This window comes from Pelmatolapia mariae, linkage group LG9, assembly GCF_036321145.2.
Source record: "Pelmatolapia mariae isolate MD_Pm_ZW linkage group LG9, Pm_UMD_F_2, whole genome shotgun sequence".
Classification (NCBI taxonomy): domain Eukaryota; kingdom Metazoa; phylum Chordata; class Actinopteri; order Cichliformes; family Cichlidae; genus Pelmatolapia; species Pelmatolapia mariae.
In genome coordinates, this window is record NC_086235.1 from 35,402,176 (window position 1) to 35,426,149 (window position 23,974).

The window sequence follows — 23,974 nt, forward strand, 5'->3', positions numbered from 1 at the left end:
CTGACATGTTAGCCAAATTAGCTAAATTAAAAGGTAGACTGTTGTTTGGTTAATGTCTTGCCAAGCCAGCCAATAGATGGCCACTGTGAAAATGTAACATGCTAAAACGCATGCTAAAGGAACTTTAGGGTACAAATCCTGACAAACCTCATTTGTACGTCGTGTCCCTTTGTGACTGTATTTGTGTCTGTTTTGTGGTTTGGGCTCCGAGTGCGCCTCCATAATAAGTTTTGGGCAACACGTGCTTTTTATCATTTATTGTGTTAGGTTATGGTCAGCGTCCTCTCCATGAAATTGTTGCATTTCACGGTTTGTAGTAGTCTTCCACTAGATTACATAATATTTGAAGGTGAGTCTCAGTGTGTGTGCGTGGGGATGGGGGGCAACATAACCTATGACAAAATACCAGTACTTCTAACACTGCGTCTTTATACTGCATGCATATTTATGTAATTTTTTTTCCCATGCTCTCTCGCGCTCTCTTTCTCTCTCTCTCTCTCTCACTACCCTGTGTGCATCTCTCTCTCCCACAACTCCTTCTTCTCTGATTATCCTCAGCACAGCATCTCGTATCTTTTGTGCGGAAGGTTTTTTTTCCTCTCTCTCAGCGAAACACCTCCCTGAACACGCGTTTTCCAGCTCTGTTTCCCTCTCTTCCTTCTCTCTGCCACTCTTTTTTCAGAGTAGTAGTAATACCAGCAGCAGCTGAACAGCATCGTGGGTCCATCTACAACTGATAGAAACCGACTCTCCTGTTGCCATCCTCCATCTCTCTCCTTTTCTCTCCTCCTTCTCCCCTGTTGCATGCTGATTTGTTCAAAGATTGCGAGGAGTTGACAGCCAGACACCCATCAACAAGAATGCTGCAGAAGTGGAGGACAGTGGAAGAAACTCATTGAGATGTAGTAAGACAAAGGACAGAGTGATGCCGGCAGTAGATTAACAGGGAACCGTTGGGCAGCTGAGGACTGATCTGAGCCTTGCAGAGGGAAAGCAGAGCAGAAAGCGAGCTGGGGTTCAGTTGCATCAGGGTGGAAGCTGTTGAATAGCTGCATGTGACGCCCTCCGTTCTTGAGCCCGAGGGAAAAGGATCCTATGAGCGAAGAGGATAAGCTGTACCCAGGAAGCAGGGGAATGGCATGATCTCCTCTCTTTCATGTGACTTCTGACATCATCTCGAGGCATGAGACTTAGTCCACGCCATGCTACTCCTTGTGGACTGCCTCTGAACAGTGACTTCCTTGTCATCCCAACACCACGTAGGGAAGTCACAGAGTTGGTTCATACTGCAGGCAGTCACGGAAACCCAGGGGGCCGCCCTGACCCTGACCCCTCTGCGGTGAGCTGCCGCTGAGGACCATGGTCCTGCCGTTGCTGCTGAAGCTCCTTAACGTCTTCCTGCGCCAGTCGACCCTCACCAAAACTGCTGCCGCGAAACATTGCCACCGCCCGTCCTGCTGCCCGTCTGCTCTGATGCCGCGCCCGCCCGGCCTGCCACTCTCTTGCCGCCGCGGGTGGGAGGCGAAAGAGCACCCACGACGTCTGCCCACCGAAGGGAGAGAGGTGAGGGGGGACGCCTGAGTTGTCCAAGGAAAGGGTGATTATGCCATTGGTCTAGAACAGAGGAAAAAAAGGGCAGCTTAAGACTAAGTGAGAGTGAGGAAGAGCAGCTAGACTAGGCTGGACTCGATATTCCACTTTTTCAGATTTAAGTTTGTAACTGGAAAAGAAAATATTCACATGACTGGCAGCTAGCATTGGATCGAAGCCATTTCAAGTTGTTGAGTTTGTACATCAACGTGAATGTTAATGTAGTTAGAGAGAACATTTGCTAACACCACACACCACAAAACAAGGCTGGATTCTGTCGCACTGACCTTTTAAATTTCACACTCTCTTCTCTTGGCGGTGTAGATTCACATGAGCCCATCTGTCTAGTTTGTTGCAAAAGAGACATTGTAGCAAAATTTTCACCAGAAGACAATCAGCAAAGCTTTAAAGGATTTTGTAAAGTAGCTAATCCACAATATGTTCCTGGAAGTGGTGCAAGGGGAACATTTGACAGTTGGATCTTCCGTTGCTCGAGTGTTTGTATCAGTCCCTTCGTGTTGCTGTTGGTTTGTTCTTTGGCCTGCGGTGTCTTTAGGCTAAACAGAGTCACTGTCTATCATGTCAGCTTAACCAGTTTAACATCAGAGTCTCAATAAATACTGAAGTCATTGGCCTTCAACTAATGTTTCTAATGAAAAGAGATTTTTCATGCAAAAGTCAAGTGAACTGATGTCTACAGAATTTGTTGCATAAATGCTGATGATAAATTCTGCTGTACTAAATGTCCTGAGTGGACACCAATCACAATAGCAAACCAAGAGAATTATGGAAAAATGTATTTTGGAAAAGAAAAACAAACTTTATTATAATCTTCAAAGAACTGGGGTTTATATTTCTGACCTTGAGCTCTGACATTCTCATTCAGAGTGTAAGGCAGCTTTTTCCTTTAGTGGTGCAAACCACATACTGCAAACTGCTTCACGGGTAGTAAACATTTAATGGTGTTACACAGATGTAGAGTGTCTTTTAAGTGCGGTTAAAAATGTCAAAACCAGAGATAAGAATTTAATATTGAAAGACAAAATTATGGATTTGGAATCTGTGAAAAGTTTTCTTTTTAAAAAAAAAGTGCTATTTTACTTTTGGGATTTTTTTGTACAGGGCACAAACATCTGTGACACACTATGCTTGTGCATTAAAGTTATATGTTAGCATCAATGCACCTATTGTTGGCACAGGCTACAGTGTGGTAGGTACATGCATCCTCCCTGACGACTGCTTCTTTAAATTTCCTAACAATGAAGAGCTGCAATGATTCTTGCAAAGAGCCACATTGATACACAGCTCTTTGTGTTGCTGGCTATTGTCAGCCAACTGCATTTCAATAGTGGGTCTAATACCTTCTGTGGTGTGTACAACAGCAGAGGAGCAACTGATTTTTGCTTTGCTAATGTTGGAATGTTGGAATGGCCTTCCCTTGTAGTTATGGCAGGTAGTTTTATTTTAGAAAAACAGACACACTTAAAAAAAACCCAAACAAACAAAAAAGAAAGAAAGAGCAACAAAGAGACTAAACGTGTCCCACATACAGTGCATGATGTAGCTTCTCCCCGTGATGTCCATTTTGGCTGATATGAAGGTAGAGAATGTGGATCCTTTTTCACGTGAACCTCATTTTATGTACTTTGCTGCTTTATTTGCCTTAAAAAATAAAGCATGGCCTCTGAAACAGTGTAGCTGAACCCCCTTGCATGCACTTTGTTTAATGATCACTGCTTGTACAACCAGCTAAAGCTTCATACTTTAAAGCTCACTAACCAAGCTAGCAGCCTGTTAAATTCGCCCCATGTGCCATTCATGCTACCTGTATGCTACGCTTAGCTCAGAGAGAGGAGACATATATACACAGACACACAGAAATATAAACAACATGCTGAGGTTAGCTTCCTGTCTCTCCAATACATCCAGTAGGCACAGATCAACGGTCAAACAAGCAGCACATTTTCCTCGACTCTGCAGAGCGTGTAGTCGTGATACAGACTGGCAGTCAGATATCCAATTTTGGCTCAGTCTTTTTCTCTTTCTCGCTTTCTCTCTTCCTCCTACACAGCTTTCAGACAGGCCCTGTTTGACACCTGAAAGCACCCTTAGTTTTAAACGTACCTGCTGCCACTGTTAAAAAGTTATGCAAGAGTTTGGCTAGGCCAGAAATAGGACACGGCAGTGGATCTGCATTACATAAAAAAGCAATGTTTTGAAGCAATTATAAAGAAAATCCACCCTCACAAATGTACAGTTTCTTTGACCATACATGGGTGTCCCCTCAGCTGTGCCAGCAGCTTTTAACTAGAAGCTGTTTCCGTGCTATCGTTCTTTGATGCTGCTGCACTTCTCATAAAGTATGTGCCAGTTACATAAACACTGCGAGTGTTTAAGCATTGTTGAGTTTAACTTGCATTATAAAGATTCTGATTTATTTATGACACAAAGTGTTGCAGACTGCATTCATTCCTGATAAAGCTGAACAATCTGGACGACCTCAGGCCGCCTAAAAGAAGCTTGTTCATAATGTTGACATACATGCAGGTGAATCTCCTCTCAGTGGTTACACAGCAAAAACACTCAGATCAGTTAAAGATGTTTAGCTCTCCATGTTTTTGGGGAGTAACTCGACCGACCAGCTGAGGAAGTGACAAGCTAAAAGGAAGTGGCTAATAGCAAACAAGGATCTACATTATTTTATGAATCATGAATTTAAACACATTATCTTTTTCTCCCTCACAACGATAATCGCGATGAATACTTTGCCTCTTTTGGGCCTCAGTGCAGTGTTTTGGCTTCTGTCGCAGCTTTTCCGTCGTGCTTTCGTCTCCCCAAAAACACGTCAGTTATGGGGTTTTTGTGATTCGGGGTTTTTTATGCAACTTTGGTTGTTTTTGTGTGCTTTTGTGATGTTTTTCTATTTACTGGTGTTTTCTTAAGTTGCAGTGCATGTGACCCCTCAGGGCCACTGTATAGCATATAGTATGTAACAGTATAACATTTAAAATTGTAACATTTATATTTGAAATCAAATGGCCAAAATTGTGTCATTTTTTACATACAGGTGGATTTAGTTAGTTTTGAGAAGCTTTTGTGTTCAGAGCTGCGCTGCTGTAGAAACAGGAGGTGCAGTCAGTGTCAAATACTGCTGATATTAACCAAACCACTACATGAAACTACTATTGAAATTCTTCCCACAAATAAGAAAAAGCGAAGCTTGATCTCTGAGGCAGAATGAAGGCGATGGGAAGATGGAGGCAGGAAGCAAGAAGTGCAAGTGTGGCGGTCCTTTACTCTCACACGCTGTAATGTTGTACTGTACAACATGCCTGAAGCAAAGAGCCGCTATCCTCATCTGAAGTGTGTCTCTCACAGTGGACAGTCCCACAGTCCAGTGTTGCCCTTCAAAATATTGGAGGTCCACTGGAGAACAACAAGCAGGCATCTGTTGGTGTTTGTTGCCTGCTTGAGCATTTTGTTCCCACACGTGTTTTTGTATTTTCGAGTTGTGCGTGTGCATGTGAGGAGCTTAGCCTTCACCAAAGTGGAGGTGTTGAAAATGACGAGCAAAGCATCAGGGGAAAAAAAAATCACACTCATATCTCCTCTGTGTGTTTTTGTTGGCTCGGCTCAGCATGGCTCAGCTTGGCTGGGATTAAGAAACCTTCTGAGAAGGCTTAATGTGCACCCCACTCCTGTCACCCAACGGTGAGGGAGATGAATTTTCTGGTGAGAAGTGAGAGGAAGAGGATGGCAGAGGAGAGGAGGAGGAAGGAAGTGTTTCTGGGCATCGCTGGGATGAGGAAATGCACCAATTTCCCACGAGGAAGAATCATTTGAATATTTCAGTTTGTAAACTGATATTCTACTCTTTTGTTTTTGGGGTGTGGGGGGCTCTGCCCGGGGTTTTGCTCAGCTACCTTCAAGATGATTGATCACACCAGCAGGTTTGTCTCTGTGAGCTGATGACAGGACGAGATGCCGAGGTTTGAATCCGCCCCAGGTCATTTGCTGCGTTTCCTCCACCCTGCTCTCTCTCTTAAAATGTGATCCCAGCATAGAGTAATATTTATCCTGGGTACACTGGTAAACATTAGTTGGTCTGTGTCAAAAGATGCAGTATATCGAACATCAACACAACACGGCAGTTTGCTTAATATGTCGTCGTCGTCACCGAGTCTAATGTTGTGGTTGATTGGTGTGTGTGTGAAATATGAAATATGAAAACATTCTCTGTTCGCTGAAACTGGTGTCAAAAAGTAGTTCTGAAACTGTGAAGTAGATTTCTCAACACTAAGATGACTCATCCCGCTGCCACATTCAAAGCACACCAGCTCGTGATTTTGTTAAACTAACTGCCGCCACACAGACCTGCTTAGTTTAAGATCGATGTTCACAGCTCGCCAAAAGTACCGTTTATGTTCCCTGGATAAATTAAAAGCAGTCAGACCAATGATAAATACAGTAGAGTTCATTATCCTGATGTTAATATATCAAAATTAGAGTTAGTTAGTTAATTAGTTAGAGCAACAGGACATTGCATTATAACAGTTTGGCTTATTTAAGCTTTGGGAGGTTGCCTGTGCTTTACATTGATGCAACTTGGAAACAGCTAAAATGTCAGGTCAAGAGTAGGCCTGGACTTATTAGAAGAATCATCAGTATCAGTGTCAGTCACTTAGGTCAAGTCCTCTTTATTTAGAGGGGACCTGTTTTGCTCATTTACAGCTCTGTATGTCAGCTTTAGCTGTGCAGCAGGCGGTTGCAGACATAAAATGAGCTTTTAATGCTGATTTTACTAAATAATAAACTAATTTCTAAACACCGGGGAATCCAAACATCCAGAAGTCCAGGAGTCACGCAGAGCAGGAGAACACACAGCTGAGAGGGACAACACAATAAAAGACAAGGGCAGACAACAAGACAAGACTAGGAGGAAACACGCCAGGAACAAATCAGGATACAGGAAGCAGAACTCAATATAAAGAGTTGGGTGAATAAAACAAGCAAAGTAACTAGCAAAGAACACCAAGCACAGAGACAGGAAACACAGAGAAGCTAGGGATACAGTGAAACAGTCCCTGCAAACAGAAACAACATCAACATCATTCTAAAATACTATAAGCAATAAACCAACCAAAAGTAAATATTCAACAAGAAATAGAACCTGAAAGTCCAAAACTCAGGATGTAGGACCAAAGCCCCGGACTGTTTTTATTCTGGTTCAATGATCTTATACTGGGCCACTGTGCAGCCACAGTTCAGTCCCGATATCAGACCAGCAGGTTTAACTCCTGTGCCTTTAAGACTGCCATCACTTTCTTCTGATTGGCTGCCACTCACAAACAGATGGTTGAACAGCTCATAGAGCTGTGCGATGACTTATTAAGGATGCACAAATTGTCATTCGCTGCTTTATTTGCTATGCTACTTGTTAAGATGAAAGCATCCAGACTGTATATCGGACCCATACAAAGAACTCGATTCAGCTTCAGTAACAGCGTGTGAGACACATCCACGTGTCTGCTACTCTAACAGTGCTGTTTTACAAAAACCACACAGGCAGAAAATTAGATAAGCAGATTTTAATGTAGCTCAAAATATTTCCCCACCTGCTTTATTCAGTTTAAAGCATTAATCATACATAGCAGTGCATCACTTGCTGGTCTGTAGTCTTTCAGAAGCCACATAGGTTTTCCCCGTCACATGTACATGTATTCATGCATCCACACTGTGTGCTGGATAAATATGTGAATCTGTGTTTGAAGGTGTTTCTGGAATATCAGTGACTTGGACAATAATCTATGAATTAGAGTACTGATTAGTGAAGTAATGGGCTGTGAGACAAAGGGACGATCCTTGTACCGATCCCACAGGACCAAACGTGCCTTAATGCAGCTGCTCGTACTGAAAATTACGTCACAGGTGATCCGTTTTCTCTCTTGATACTACAGCAGACTACAGTGTACACTCTCACAGTGTAAACAGTAAACACCCATAACACGACTGCGTCCACGCAAGCACCCTCACACGCGCCGATTTCTGTGTGTGTGTGTGTTGCCATGCGTGAACGGGTGATCTTTTTGCTGTGAACATGTGAGCTCGGGTCTTCACACATACTCGGTGACTCAGTGTGATAGCTGTGCATATGCAAAACAGTTGTGGTCCTCCAACACATAAGTGCTGGGTCGAGCAGCGCTGATATAGACAGCGAGCCCATCCATCCATGGAGAGCAGAGGACCGAAACTTTGTTATCTGGCCTGTGCATCTCTTTGACCTCTTGGTGGGATGATGGCAAACAAGGTCACTTTAAAGTCAGTGTCTCATAATCCAGCAGGCGCTATGTTCTGTAGTGTATATTCTCTAAAGTACCCTACAAGCAGGGAACAGAAAAGAGCAGCAACAATAAGTGTAAAGAAAACTGGACATTTGATACTGACTTTTTTTAATTGTGTGGTTATAAGTATCTCAGTTATGTCGGCACAGAGGTGACGTGTCAAGGTCACTGAGCCAGATTCACAGAGTTCAGAGTAATCCCAAAGACTGAAAAAATAGATAAGTGTTTTGTTATTGTTATCACTTTGCTTGAACATTGAACTTTAGCTGTGTGTCCCTTTCTACTGCCGACATGAGAAGTGTGCAAGAAAGTCATACAAGTATACAACTCACATTTTGATATGTAACCTTTCTTTCTCCGGGTAAGTGCAGGAACATGTATTTGAAGAAGTTTGCCCATCGAGGTTTCCTCTGCAGCCATTACAGACACAAATCAAATGCTTCTTGCACACATACTGGAGAAGGCCAGGATGAAAGGTAAAGGAGGCCTCGCTGAATCACACTGCTGATTAATCAAACTACCAGCAAGCATGAAAAATTCTGCATAGTGTCAGTTCAAGGATCCCTCAGCCAGCCCACATCAGCTGACACCCGTCCGTTTGACACATCTCATGCAGGGTATGCTGGGCCTCTTTAACCACTGTGCAGCCCACCTCCACCCAAGCTCTTTCTCCATCTATAATTGTTGTATTTGGATTTATATTTCTGAGAATACGCAAAACTTTCAATAGTAAAATGTAAACAGAAGAGCATATGATGTCCAAAGATGATGTCCTATAATATGCTTTGTAATAGATGTATATACCTTACATAGAATATAGCACAGGTCTTCCAGTATGTGCATGTGCTGTTGTGGCTTCATGCACTACCATCTTTTGTTCGAGTGGCCTGATTGCATAGTTTGAATCTAATGCTAGCTGGCATCCTCAGATCACATGCAGCTCCCTTTAAAGGCACATGAAGACTCATCAGTACTGCACAACGTGTGCGCTGCAGTCACTGTTGGATATTTAGTCTTTTGTGAACAGAATATCAAGCTTGCCATTTGTTTATTTATTATTTTGAATTTCTGCAAACCTGGCTAATATGGCAACAATGTCTCCCAGAAGGCGGTGGGGGTTTGGAGGGGAGGTGGGGTGTCTCTTGTGGATTTCTGCTTTCCTCAACACCGACTAAATCCCCTCATGGCATGGGTTCTTGTCGAACTGCAGTTTCTGGACACCCCCACCCCCATATCTGTAGTTTCAATAGCTGTAGATAAAAGCATATTCTCAAACAGACACACACACACAGTCGAGAGATTAAAAACCTAAGCTCAGAGTACACTCTGAAGTCTCCTTGTGTCGTAGATTAACACTAAAGCCTTGTGCATTTGTGTGTGTGCAGAGCATATGTCAGCAGCCCCACAGCAGTTGCTTGTGTGGCTGTTTCATTGCAGCATTTATATTTCAAGTCCCTTCTAAGGCAGAGGGAGCTAAAGACGGATAGAAGGGGAGGCAGGAAGGGAGGCTGAGAAAGATCAAGACAAAGGGTAAAAAGAGAGACAAAAATGAGACGATGAAGGAGATACGGGGGAGAGAGAGAGGGAGAAACAAAGACATCCGAGGGAGAGGCAGCAACAAACCTAAGAGCTGATGGTATTGATGAATTTTGTTGCAAAAGGCTGCAGTTAGAAAGAGGAGGAGGAAGAAGGGAGGGAGAAAGATTGAGGCTGAAGAAATCTACTCCTTTGTTATGTCTTAATGGGAAATGTCAGAGCTGGAGAGAAAAAGGTCAAGAAGGAAGCCAACCCTGTCAGCAGGCAGATATCAAACACGCACAGATGCCCTCATACCCATTCAAATCCATACTCACACTATATGGGTATAAATATATATATGCACACCTAATACACACATGCAGGTTGCTTAGATAGATGGTATGTGTTAAATGGATGGAATAATCCAAGGTTTCCTTATTATAGACGTCTGATGAGACACTCATCCATGGTGGTAGCCCTTTTTGATTGCACAGATACAACATGACAAACATGACATACGCTGATAAGGCATAACATTATGACCACCTAACATCATGTTGGAGGCCATGGCCCTGAGCGAGACCCCTGCAGTAGTATCTGCACCAAGACGTTAGCAACAGATCCTTTAAATCCTGTAAGTTGTGAGGAGGGGTCTCCATGGATCGGAGCTGTTTGTCCAGCACATTCCACAGATGCTCGGTTGGACTGACATCTGGGGAATTTGGAGTCAGCACCTCAAATTTGTGCTCCTCAAACCATTCCTGAATCATGTTTTGCATTTAGGGTAAATGATCTTGCTGGAAAAGGCCACAGCCATCAGGGAATACTGTTTCCATGAGAGGGTGTACATGGTCTGCAACAATGTTTAGATGGCAGGAACCAAGGTTTCCCAGCAGGACATTGTCCAAAGCATCACACTGCCTTCTCCACCTTGCCTTCTTCCCATAGTGCATTCTGGTGTCAGAGGTTCTCCTGGTGAGCAATGGCTTGGTCTGAAATAAGACCAGGGCTCCTTCTTCCATTGCTCTGTGGTCCAGTTCTGATGCTCACGAGCCTACTGTTGGTGCTTTCTGCAGTGGACAGGGGTCATCATGGACACCCTGACCGGTCTGCAGCTAGCCAACTGTAATAAATTTGCTCTGACATCTTCCTAGCAGAACCATGATTAACCTTTTCAGCAATCTGAGCTACAGTAGCCTGTCTGCTGGACTGGACCACACCATCCAGGCTTTGTTCCCCACAAGCATCACGGGGCCTGTCGTCTTCTAGCCATCGCAACATGGCCCGTGTCAAACTCACTGAAATCCTCAGACTTGCCCATTTTTCCTGTTCCTAACACTCAACTCTGAGGACAGAATGTTCACTCGCTCCCCGATATATCCCACCCACTAACAGCTGCCACGGTGAAGAGTTAATCAGTATTATTCACTTCACCTGTCAGCGGTCATAACCTGATTGGTGTATGTGTCATGTGGTCAGTTGTTCAGTGTGAAATAACTTCACCAGTAAGGTGTTTTCAGTGCTCCAGTGTTATTCTGACACACTGGTAACACTATCCCCACCACTGATGAAATATTCCAGCAATCGCTGTTTTCACATTTGACAGTACTTCCTGCTTTTTTTCTTTTGATATGTATATGCACACTGAATACAAACATCCTGAGGAGTCTTGAACGATTAGTGAGTCATCAAATCAGGGAATGATTCAAATTGTTCATCACAGCTGCAAGTAACAGTCTGCAAGAATGCGAGACTTTGCAAGCAAAATGTTGATGCATCCTTACATTTTATTAAATGAATAAAATAGAAGATCAAACTGTGAGTGCTTCATGATGTCAGTGGTTCCCAAAGGTGCACACAGCATGCAAAATCAAATGACCTACAGTTCTGGTCATTTAATGACATTTTAGAGGAGACAGTCTCACTGGATCCTTACATACAGTATATCCACGTTTAGAAAGGTTCATTTTAAACGTATTTCTTATCCTTTTAAAATGTTTCGAGGTTTTGAACTCAACTATTTAACTTACTTCATTCATAAATGACATAAATGATATAATGTATTACTCTTAATGACTTTTCTATTGGAGCGTCTTCTATCTGCTACAGACATTTTAGATTTTTCTTTGAGCATTTGAATATTTTATCCGTATTTTCTCTGCAGATAAACAAGCTTTCCTCTATGCACTCATGTTTTGACTGTTTTACAGTGTCACAAGATAATTATCAGACTGTTGGATTTCCAGCAAAGAAAGAGGTTCTTGTCTTGGTCAGCTGGTTGCAGGGATGATAGACTCAGGTTGCCTGGAGCTTTTATTTAACAGGCAGACAATAGCCAGAATAGATTAAGACAGGAGAACAAATTGAATTCAATGCTCAGTATCGGAGTGCATTTTGCCCGCATGCATGAGTCTGTGTTGATGTAGCTACTGCTCGTTGTTATTTGTTGCAGTTGTCAGGAAATATACCAGAAGACTGCAAAGCAACAGAGTGAATCCTGTATTCTACATTTAAATTTACTTTATTTTCTCAGTAACTGTGACTGATTACAGTTACATTTATTTCATTTAACAGTTATTTGTTTTTTACTCCTTTACACACATGACACAGGAGTTACTTGAAGAAGACTTTATCAGTTAGTCGTTTACATGAGTTACTTTTTCTTGCAGATGCACTCGTTTGTTCTTCTTTGAACGTAACAACCTTTCAGTGAGAGTTGTTCTTGTGCGTTTTACAAGCTGCTACATGTCTTTGGATGTGACAGCACTAAAGTTAACAGTCCAACACTGTGTTTTAGCTCTAAAATACATGTGTTCATTTATATTTCACTACAATAGAGCTTTCACGCTGTCTTGTCCAAACAGCAGTGAGTGTTCTGCGTGAAAAGGCGACTCTGTCCACCGACTGAACTTATCAGCAGGCTGAAGCTAATAATATCACACTGGTCTTTTGGTGAAAGATAAAAGCTTCGAGCCAGTGTCAGAACCTTATGTGGTTATGTGTGCACAAGCTGATGCTGTAAATGAAAAAGAAAGTCCTCCAGCCCTTAATTTGAAACGTAAGTGTTGGAATAAGGCAGAGAAAAGGTTAGGATGGGATTTGACTCCGGCTCAGGGGAACGGGGGAGAGAGGGGCGATGAAGTAAACTTAGTGTTTAAATGTGTATATGGGTGTTTTGTGTGTTTCTTTCTATACTTTGGATCTTTTAGTACCTTAAGTCTGCCAAGATTACAGACTGCTGCCTTTGGAATTTGTTTTGTGATAAACACATTAAAAGCCAGGCTCTCTTTACGTGTCACAGGATACAAACTGCAGATCATTCACTATCTGAGTGGCGTGTTCCCATATTTGTGCTGTATCTAATTTTAATAATTTGGTTTTGGTTGGACTTTTGTTAGACTATGTATATGTAGCGATGATGTGATGCATTAGCACCCCATGTATCTCTAACCTCCAGGAGTGAGCTGCATCGTTGCACTTCGACAGTCGGTGAATCGAAATGTTTTTGTTGAGCTCCGGATGAAATCTCAGCCGGTTGCTGGTAGAAAGGACGTGTGTGCGTCTCATTGGTGTGCAGTTCAGCAGAGGGAGTCAGCCACCCAACAGGAGCTATGTGCACAAATACACCTTTACCAAACAGACATGATTTGATTCTGCATTATTAAACGGGTGTCAAGCCGATGAGCTAGTGCTTGCCTCGGTGCTCGTGGTTCACTGGCTCTTCTGTTTACAGTAGAAAATGAACGCTGTGAAATTTTAATGTGCTTCTGCCTGTGTCATTTGAACGGCCTCTTTTCTAATGCCGAGTATGGGCATGGATGAGCAGCAGTGTTTGACTGTATAAAATATTGACCAGTTTCTTGTCACGACATATTGACCATGTTTGCAGAGGTTTTGGAAGCATCGCAGCTGCAGACACTTGAAGAATTGGATTGGACGATATTGTGGTCTGATGTCATTTTTGGATTTTTTTTAAAGATTAGGTTTTGGCCAATGAGTTAGCAACAAACTGACATTAAAGCAAACAAAAAAGTATTAGAAGAGTGAACGCAGTCTGACACTGAGGGTCCATGTCGATACATTAATAACTTTAAAGCCATTGCAACACTGATTCTACTGTAGAGACATGCACAGGTGGAAACTGACTGTTCATCACTGCCTTTATTACCTGTTGAAGATCAAGTTCATTCTGGCTTCTTGGCTAGCTTTGTGTTAGCATGCTGCCTGTGCAGATGCTGGCTCACAGTCAAAGTTGTGTTAGCAGTATAACGCAGTTGTTTCCGTCCTGGATGCAGTTTGCACTTTACCATTGCGCTCTTTTCCTTTCATGCAGTAATGATAAAAGTAATGTCCTCCTACCTGCACACGAAAAAAGAGAACTGAAGAACCTTTGTGACACATGGAAACACATAATGTATTACTGAAAAAACGAGTGTGATTACAGTAACATGTTAATTTTGAATGTGTTACTGTAACCCAACACTGAACATATGCAATATCCATCTTTTAATGACTTACACAACATCACATGTTCTGATCTTTAACCAAATCTTAGCTGAAGATCAGAGTGATCAGATCAGTAACAGATCAGAATCCTCTGTAGTTACTTTAGAAGACACTGACAAACATGCTTATAAGAAGTTAAATCTGGAAGCAGAACGATCCTGTTGGATATACAGATACATGTTTACAACAGTTCACTTACTACGTGGGCCTGCAGCTGACAGCTGGTCACAGGCAGAGACTCTCAGCTTGAGAAAAAGGCAACTTTTTCATTTACTTCTCTGCCTTTCGCAGGTGCTTTAATCGCTTGCTGGTTTAACTCAGTCCCACCTCACTTTATGTTGTCACTGGGGTTTTTTTATCATCGTCACATCGCTGCTAGTCTCTTCCTCTGTGCGCACCCCTTAAGTTAGCAGAGCATGACTAAACTGCCATGCAGATCCAAATGTTCCAGTTTATGGACATGCACTAACAATTTTTATAATAGAAATGACAGTTGTGGCTGTGTGCCATGCAGACTGTCCCCTGTCAGGCTCTGTCACTGCCGCTCACTTTGTCAGTCTTTAATCATTTTTTTGACTTTTCAGCTATTTCTTTCTGTGTATTCATCCCTCCTGGCCATGTTCCTCTAACCTTCCCTGTCTTTCTCACTTGGTCCCACTATCACAGCCTCGCTCTCTCTCTCACTCTTGTAGGTTATTCCTCTTTTTTCCTATTCCCTTCATCTCTTTGTTTCTTTCTCCAAAACACATCTCAAGATTATTGGAACGGTGGTGTAACCTCACACATTGTCCGGGGGCAGCAGAATACACACACACACACACACACACACACACACACACACACACACACACACACACACACACGTGTGCGCACAAACGTATTCCACCCAGAGTGGACTGTTGCACACTGGCATTTTTTAAGTAGCAGATATTAAAAATACAAATTTTCTTTTGATGTATTTTTTTCATAATAACTGGGTTTTTTGTTGTTGTTTTTTAATGTCAAGACTAACGCAGCAGTCAGACCAGCATCTACCTACTGAGCAGGTCACGATGGATGTGCTTGTGTAAACACAAAGTGAGCCGGTCTCTCATAGCGACTTTTTAAGTCTTTGAAATGTTGTTGTAATCATATGGATCCAAAGTGTGTATCCATACTGAGGCAGTTACTTTGAGTTCCTAAATGGCAACGAAGCTAACATAACTTTTGCAATTTTTTCTGATACAGCAGACTTGAGTTGATTGAAAATTCCCTCCAAACTCACCAGTCTAAATTGGAGCAAAGAGTCAATTGAAAAGACTTTAATTAATGTCTAGCTACAAATATCCTTATAACTGAGCTCACAAGAGTTTATTTTTCTTTGTCTGCTGGCTTGTGCTTGAGGTTTTTTATTTTCTAATTGTTAGTGTCCTTTTTTTTTCAAGTTTACGCCCATCTACACAGGCGCACGTGCCAAATAAATCTCACGCAATGTGAGAAATGAAAGCCTTCCAAAGCCATCAGCACCCCTACCAAGCAGATGGATGCTGCGTGCTGCCTGACTGCCTTTGGCTGTCATCAGCCGTTGATGTTGTGCACTTCCCCTTTGTTTGCTCCCCTCTGAGACCCCACAAAGTTTTCGGGAGGCGCGGTGTCAAGATTGATAAAAGTAACAGCGCGACTTCAGAGAGCGGGAGTGAAGGGCGCTATTGGGCCGTCCGGTTCAAGAACAAACAAAGTTCTTCTGAGTTAAAAGCAACTTGCACCACCTATTAAAACTAAACTGTTATTCTGTAAAATAGAGAGGACGTCACCATCTCCACTGTTTCAAGTGACACCATGACTTTGGTTGCAAGAGATAAGGAAATGTGAAATATAGTGTAAGCAAGTTGTTGAGATATTCTTTGACTTTCCAGCCACTTACCTTTTAATCCATCAACCAGTTGCACAAAGCACTGAGCACATACCTCTGTGTGTGCCGGTGCCTGTGGCTCAGTCTTCTGCACCGATAGAAGATTTGATTGATTAATGATGGAAGTGTCATCGCTGTTCAGTCATCAGCTTTTTTTATGGCTGCAGCTGTACTGAACACCTCTCAGGTGTAGGTGTGAGAGTGTGCTATTTAAACTTTGCTGCCTGTAAAAAGGTGAGTCATCACCTTCACAGTCCTTGGCGCTGTGCACGGCTTCATAGGCGGGCTCCCTTTTCTTTACATTGTTACCTTTGATCATTTCTTGAGAGCAAACCACGAAGAAGGTCAAGCATTGGGTTTCTTCTCATTTCGCGTGGTCCTTATCGTTCTGTCTCCACACGACTTTCTTCTAATTTTTCTTCAGAGGCAGTTGTTGCTTTATAAATCTATGAATAAGAGCAGACTAGCCCTCTGGTATCCTGTCATTGTGTTGAAACGTGACTTTGCAGAAGGTAAAGACAATGTGACAGCCTTGATGGTTTAGCAGGTGCACACCAGATATGTGACATTTTGGGTTTTAAACTTGATTTATGTCTTGTCATCTCTTGCCCTGTCTTGTCACTCTAAAGCACACAGTGTCAAATAAAGCAGAGCTGACACTGAAGCAGTCTACTGGACAGCCCGAGCTCTGGCTTGAGCTTCACTTTGAGTCTTGTATTGTCAGCACGTCACCTGTATTCGACTTGCCTCTTAACGTCTAAGCTAGTTAATTTTGTCTGTAGTTTCAAGTCAATCAGTTAAGTAAGAAAATATAGCACAGTCAACCCCAAATGCAGTGTGTCAGAAGCAGTCGACACAAATCCCGTCAGTTTCAGGGATAAATATTAGCAAGGATGACTTTCTCCAATGCTGCTGGCCTCTGCTACACCGATCAACTAGATCGACGTCGGGAACAAACAGCATGCTGTGGGTGAAGTGAGAAAAACATATCGTCTCGGTAGCACAGGCGGACAGCTCTGTAAACTGCTCCCCTCGTTGCTTTAAGACTCCTCCCTCCGGTGCTGTCCTCAAATACAACTTTGCCCTAACTGCACTTAAATGTGTCTTGACATCTGCACTTTTAACAGTCCTCATGGCAGTGTTTTTCAGTTTCACACAGATGGCTAAAAATATCCCTCAAGATACTCCAAGAGGCGACACACAGCTGTGGGAGGCACTCGACTGAACTCTAGGGGTGTGTGGGTGTGGGTGCATTATTCAGCAGTGTTTGTGCCCGCTCACACAAGTGCATATGTGGGCAGGTCAGGATTCAGAAATGATTTATGGTGATAATTACGCCCATTCTGGAATCGAAAATGCACTCTGTAGGTGATCTTATGAGAAAAAGGGCAACGCACAGTCTTAAAGGGGTTTTTCTGCCACTATTCCACATGAGTAACACTGCCATAAAAATACTTTAATAAATATAATTTCATTCATATATTAAGGGCACCTTTCCATCCCTGCATCACGAGAACTCAGACAAACACAGCATAGGTGTATGTTTCTATCCCACTCAGTCTTTTTCCTGACTTACGCTTCAGACTATATTTGTTGCACTAAAACTATTGAAACTCGATCTGGGATGAGGCTTCACATCAGTGAATACACACTGACACTATATACATGCTGTATATTACTACCGTATTTTTCGGACCATAAGGCGCACCGGATTATAAGGCGCGAAACAAAACAGTCAGATAAGTCAAACTTTACTCAACTCATTCTTCTTGCTTCCTCCACTTCCGTACCATTGATTCATTAATGCTGAATTCTCTGCAGCTGCTCTATTCCCATGTTGTTGCAGTATATTAATGACTAACCTCGTATTGTGGATGGATTATCTCAGTTGTTCTCCTGACTGAAGTTTGGTCCGTTTACAGCATCAGCATTCATCCTCCGGCTTCACTGTGTTTATGCTATGCTAACATAGCTGTGTCGCTAGCGATCGCGTAGCACATCGTTATATACCAGCTAGCTCAACTTCAGTAACCCTACAAACGTCACTGCTGTTTAGTTTTCTGTCTTCATTTATGTTGGAAGTGATAGCAGAGCTGTACGTTTTAATTATTTCAGAAATCTCTCAGTCAGAACATGCTATATCATGTTTAGGTGGAAGCTAACGAGCTAACTTCCGCTAACTTCCTGCTAACTTCTAACTCTGTTAAATTTAATAAATTCTGTTTTCATGGATGCCTGGATGTTAAACTTAATTGTTACACCTGGTAAAGCAGCAACGCTGATCATTTTATTAAAGATGAAAGAATTTAGACAGTTTTTAACTCTCAGTGATGCTGCAGTGTTCGTTTGACTTTGGGTCCTGAAGATGATGGAGTTTGGGACCCAGATTACTCTGCGAGGCTCCTGACTACGGTAGCCGTAATGCTCCGACAATCCATCAAGCAGTGCGGCTTCGTAGCTTACCAAAGTTGCACTAAAAGATTTTTGACAGATTTTTGATTTTTACCACATAAAATCGGTTCGAGGTCAGTAAGCACAACCAGAATTCATACATAAGACGCACCTGACTATAAGGCGCACTGTAGATTTTATGTGCGCCTTATAGTGCGGAAAATTTGGCATATGCCAAAACCTTTTTTCCAAACCTAGTGTACAAACGTTTCAAGTCAGTTAGTGAGGGTAAAACCACTAACTTAATTGAAGTCGAAAGTTATTTGGAAATCCTGAACTGTATGAAGGAAACATGAAAGAGGAAGCTGTCTCGAGGCTCTTGAGGACGAGAGAATGTGTACAGGAATGAAAAGCCAGAAATTTGAACCAGAGAAGAAAGAAAGGTCCAGGCAGGATGAGCGGTAATAGTTTACAGGACAAATGTGTGAAATGTAACTGGCCTGCTGGGGAAGAAGAAAAGGAAGTGGAAAGGTGGAGCAAGGATTGCTGGATAGAGGACAGGGACAAAAAGATGAAATTAGAAAAGTCGAAAGATTTAACAGGTCAGCAGGAGGCCAGGAGGAAACAGGAACACTGAGTGTAGAAGAGTAATGAAAGCTCAGTGGAGCACTGGGAGAAAATGAAGAGGTGAGAGGAGGTAAAAGAGCAGACTGTACTATTTTTTATTTTGCTTTATTTCTTCACATTTGGTTTGCCTTACTCTTATTTATGAGAATAATTTTGTTTTTACTTTCTTGTTACCATTTTATCTGTATACAATGTTTCTACCAGAACAGTTGCCCTGTTGCAGTAATGATGGGTTTAAAAGCTACAACCCACTACTACGACGTTCTCATGTAATAATGCAGTAATGAATGACTCGCACGTATTCATGGATCGATGTTCACAGTATGAACCCACACCTGTTAGAACTTATAAGTATTACATTTTGGACAAAAATTACAAACAGTTCATGAAATAGAGGCTTCTACTAAACAGCCACACTTCACTGCCTAATAGAGCCAGCTAGAGCAAAATATGTTATACAGCCATGGGAGGGTGAAGCAAACAATGTATAATATATTACCTATTTCATATCGATTACAGTGTTTTATTCAAATGCAGAAAAAACACTGACGATTTAGTGGCAAGCAGTGCTTGCCTTGCTTGCCCAAAAGATAGACATAAATTAAAGTGAAAGCAATGTCTCTCCTGCATTTTGTAATAAATCTCCTCACCTGTTTGCATCTGTACTTCATATCAAAGCCATCTTGTGCCCACAGCTGGCTATTGTCTCTAGAAGAACGCTTGTGTGTGTGGCTGTAGTTTATTAATCTGAGAGACCAGCTCCTTTTTCTGGTGAAGCATGTGCACTGTGGATGAATCTCTAGTCTTGCAAGACTGATGGCAAAATTAGCGCGCTAGACAAACTGCCACTGTCTCTGCTTTCACTCTGTGAGATTAGCTGTGATCTGTGATTTGCGAGGAAACGGAGCTAGCCTTTAGCAAGCAGACGAGCTTCAGTGAGTTTTCATTTTAACTGCTTTGTTTTCTTTTACTGACTATTTTGTCCAATATGTGTGTTGTAGAGTAAATGGTGTGCAGTGTGGAAAGGTTTTGAATGACTCCTTTAACATGTTAGCAGCAAAAGCTTTGCTAATGCAGAGAGACATCAAATCCAGCATAACAAAACAGGCGAGGAACAGGTAGAGGCTCAGCCATCACTTTCAAATTAAGAGCCTGGTTTATGAATCTGAGCTTCAAAAGACATCAGCAACTGATTTGCCGTCTTCGGTCTTGGACACTGTGGTGCTTTCCAGTCAATGAGTTGTAGCTAGAGACCTAGCTCTTGGCACCAGTGTAGAACCACCACATGAAAAATAGGTCAGTTTGGCAAAGAAGTTTATGTTTCCACTCTTATATGTGAATTCAAATCCAGAATTGTGCAGGCACAAGTGGTCAGAATGGGAGCGATCCAAACGTAGCAGAAGGACTGGAACACTAACAGTTCACAAAGGGCCAGCCTCGCAGGAATAGTGGCCAGTTTTACATCGGGCATGCTTTTTACAGGTGCTGAGCTTTTTGATCACACTTTGAATTTATCTAAAAGTGATTTATATAAAAGATCAAAGCATCGGTTGTCAAGCCAACCAACCTAATGCTGATCGTTGCAGGTGTCTGTGTGGCTACACTACACAGCTCCAAAAGTCAGGCCCGACTGTTTTCGTGCCCCTGCTTTCAGCACTGCTGTTCACTGTGTGATTCTATTAGGCAGAGACACAGGCAGGCTGTTTTAATGCCTCTTCATACTGATTCATTCCTGCTCTCTTCCAGGCAGAATGCAGCCCAGGCGATTGAATACATTACTGCAAGTAAAGCTACTTAGAAGTGCACCATAACTCCTGAGAATCCATCCTTGGAGTGCTTTTGTGTGAGACAGGGATGAGAGAGGAAAAGGATCTGTGTGTGTTTGGAGTGTTGTGCTTCTACGTGACTCCGTGTCACACGGTGCTCGTGTGTCGAAGCATTTGTGTCAGTGCCACAGAGAAATGTGATAGCTTTGGACTATGTGTGTGAGCTTGCTACATGGATTTCTGTGCACATATCTTTGCATTGCACAATTATAAACGTGTGTAATGGAAACAGGCTGCCTGGGAGGGCGGCCTGGAAAAGAGTCATCAGAGCAGTTCTCATCATCTTCTATGGGTTGGCTCTGTTTCTGTGACTGTGTATATGCTCGGGGTGTGTGCACGTGTGTGCACGTACTTTTATTTCTTTACTTTCCCTCCTCTTTCCCTACTTTCTCAGCCCTTCACACACACATGCACACAAATGCCCTTTCTTCTTCCTCTTGTCTCTTCCATGTTCTGTGTGTTCAAGTATTCAGTGTGTGATCACTCCCTCTCTGTCTTCCTCTCCCGACACAGGTGCTGTCTCTGGGTGCAGATGTGTTGCCGGAGTACAAGCTGCAGGCTCCTCGCATCCACAAGTGGACGGTGTTGCACTACAGCCCCTTCAAGGCGGTGTGGGACTGGCTCATCCTGCTGCTGGTCATCTACACCGCCATCCTGACTCCCTACTCAGCCGCATTCCTCCTCAGCGATCACGTGGGTTCTCATCTAAGAATCATTAAAGTGCACCTTAGTTTTTGTCTTAAAGTGATGTTCACATTAAAGATGACATTAGCTTTAAATAATAAAGATCAGCGAATGTGCAAATGCTCAGTTTCACTAGTCTTGCCTCTGTAGCAGCTGTAGCTGTACAGTAGCACAGAAGCTCCACCAACCTGGAGCCAAGGAGAAGTTTGCATAAAGGGAGGCGAAGGGAGCTGAAACAGCTGTCTGTCGATGGACTGAGGGGCTGCACAAAGTTTCAGTATGAGATAAATTAGGATTATTTTGCTCTAGTGGCCTGCTCTACAAAAACAAAAACATGGAGTTGGAACAAGTTCCTCTTTAATCAGCCTGCTGCCAGCTGAATTAAGTTCCAAATCACCAAACTTTGTCACTGTTTCATGTTTTGTCTCCATGCATATGTAAATGACCCTTCATCCTAATCCATTTGAAAGATGTGTTGAATTTATTTTTAACTTAAAATACACTATATTAGTCCCTTCTTACTTGTTTTTCCTCTCCTCTCTTCTCCTCGTAGGAAGACACGCACGGTTGCATTTACTCCTGCTCTCCTCTCAATGTGGTGGACCTCATAGTGGACATCATGTTTATTATTGACATCCTCATCAACTTCAGGTCTGAACTGTAGCGGTACTCATCATTACAGCAACAATCACAGAAGAGCCTGTAGTCAAATTTGGTGCTGTTAAGTAGAAATGTGAAAAAAAGTTTCTCATCTATGCACATTATTCTAAATAGAGCTGGTTGTAAAAGAAGAAACTGCAGTAACAACTATTACTGTCTGCAGTATTCACATAATCCTCTCTGTTCCTCTCAGGACAACATACGTAAACTCTAATGACGAAGTGGTGAGCCACCCGGTGCGTATAGCTGTCCACTATTTCAAAGGCTGGTTCCTCATCGACATGGTGGCTGCTATTCCCTTTGACCTGCTCATCTACCGCAATGGAGAGGAGGTATGTCACGACGGAGGGGGAGAGATAGCTGCCTGTTTGTACGCTGCAGTGAAGTTATGAGGCAGGGTGGGAGGAAGAGAACGAGACAAGTGGTAGTGAGATGGAGGGGAGGGGGAAAATGGAGAAGAGACGAATGGTGCATTGACATCTTGTCTGCCATCTCTGCCAGTGTTTTTATGTAATGCAATAAAGTGAAGATAACACGCAGAAAGATTAAAAAAAAGGTGGAGGGATGGGGAACAGGAAATAAGAAGAGAGGGAGAGGTGGATTCGTTTTGGCTTCATAATTTAATTGTCTCCGTAGGGAAGTCGATTTGTAGTCAGCCATGACCGAGCATCAAAACAAAACATGTCTTAGATCAGCGCAGTGTGCACGAGACCCTAAAACTCCTCTGAGCTCATCAAAATGATATACTTTTTTTTAATGACGTCACTGCTTTCACGCTATAGCTCAGTTACATCGAGATCAAGCCCCAGCTCACCCTCTCGCTCATAACTTTACTCGCTCCGACGACCGGCGCTCAGTCCACGTTACCAAAGAGCGCGTTGTGTTTGTGCAGAGGATCCAACACGCAGATTACTGCTCCAGTGTCAGGGGAGAGAACAGGTCATCGATCACGCTGCGTGACAGACAAAACACACATGAAGCAGTCAGTCTGAGTCCGACCGTCATCGTTGGTGCGCTGGTTGCCGTAGCTACTTGACCTAAATCTCCAAATGTGAACAAAAAGAAATCACCAGGCAACCACAAGGAGGTTTCTATGCTATTTTTACTCAAGCTGAGCCATAAGGTGTGTTAGATATGAAACCGTTGCAGTCTGTGAATCAGAGACTGTCGCTGGTACACTGCAGTTACAAGGCAAAGTGCCCACGAGTGGCCTACATTTCTTTGAGTTGCAGTGTGCATTCTGCTGTATTAAAAACATCACTGAGGGATGTTTTTAGGTCATGTATGAAGCAGGAGTGCAAACACAACGCGCTCTCTTGTGTTTAACATTATTGTTTCTTCAATATTGGTGATGGAAGTTTGCTGGAAAGAAAATTCACACGCTGTAGACTGTTTGAAGTTCCAGCATGGACTTCCTCCTCAGATTTCGGATGAGGATATTTTGTTGTTATTAGTAAAGCGGTAATTACTTAGTTTTTTTTGTACCACCAGCAGTAAATGTGTTCTTGCTTTTACATCAAAGTCTCTCCACTTTTCATTAAGTCCTGTAGAGCAGCAGTCCCCAGCCTGTTTTGCTCCAGGACCCGTTTATGTCCGACAATATTTTCACGGCCCGGCCTTTAAGGTGTCGCGGATAAATACCAGTACTGGTACCAAAAAAAGAGAAGATTTATTCATAAGACATGGAAAAGACCCAGGGAAACCGAGTTAATGATAAAAACGACAAAAAAAATTATGATTAAAAACCCTGAATACCATAGATTTCACACCCGAGCCTCAATTCTCGCAGCCCGGCACCAAACGACTCACGGACCGGTCCATAGCCGGGGGTTGGGGATTTGATGATTTCTTTTAACCAGCTGCTCAAAAACGTCGTACTTCCACTGTAAGAGGAAAGCTGAGAAAAGTTATCCTCACAATTGACTGATCTCTAGTTTGCA

At 42.7% G+C, this 23,974-nt stretch overlaps 1 protein-coding gene across 2 annotated transcripts in view; it reads left to right on the forward strand.

Annotated features, from left to right (window-relative positions):
• kcnh2b (potassium voltage-gated channel, subfamily H (eag-related), member 2b) overlaps nucleotides 1-23,974 on the forward strand; it is a 113,347-nt gene that overhangs the window by 62,198 nt on the left and 27,175 nt on the right. Inside the window, exons 1-4 of one of the 2 annotated variants that reach the window (XM_063484344.1) lie at nucleotides 560-1,563; nucleotides 21,204-21,383; nucleotides 21,928-22,025; nucleotides 22,228-22,366. In XM_063484344.1, coding sequence (XP_063340414.1) covers nucleotides 1,360-1,563; nucleotides 21,204-21,383; nucleotides 21,928-22,025; nucleotides 22,228-22,366 — 621 coding nt within the window. In that variant the 5' untranslated portion in view covers nucleotides 560-1,359. Of the gene's footprint in view, nucleotides 1-559; nucleotides 1,564-21,203; nucleotides 21,384-21,927; nucleotides 22,026-22,227; nucleotides 22,367-23,974 lie in introns of those variants that run through there. The other variant, XM_063484343.1, reaches the window with a different exon arrangement.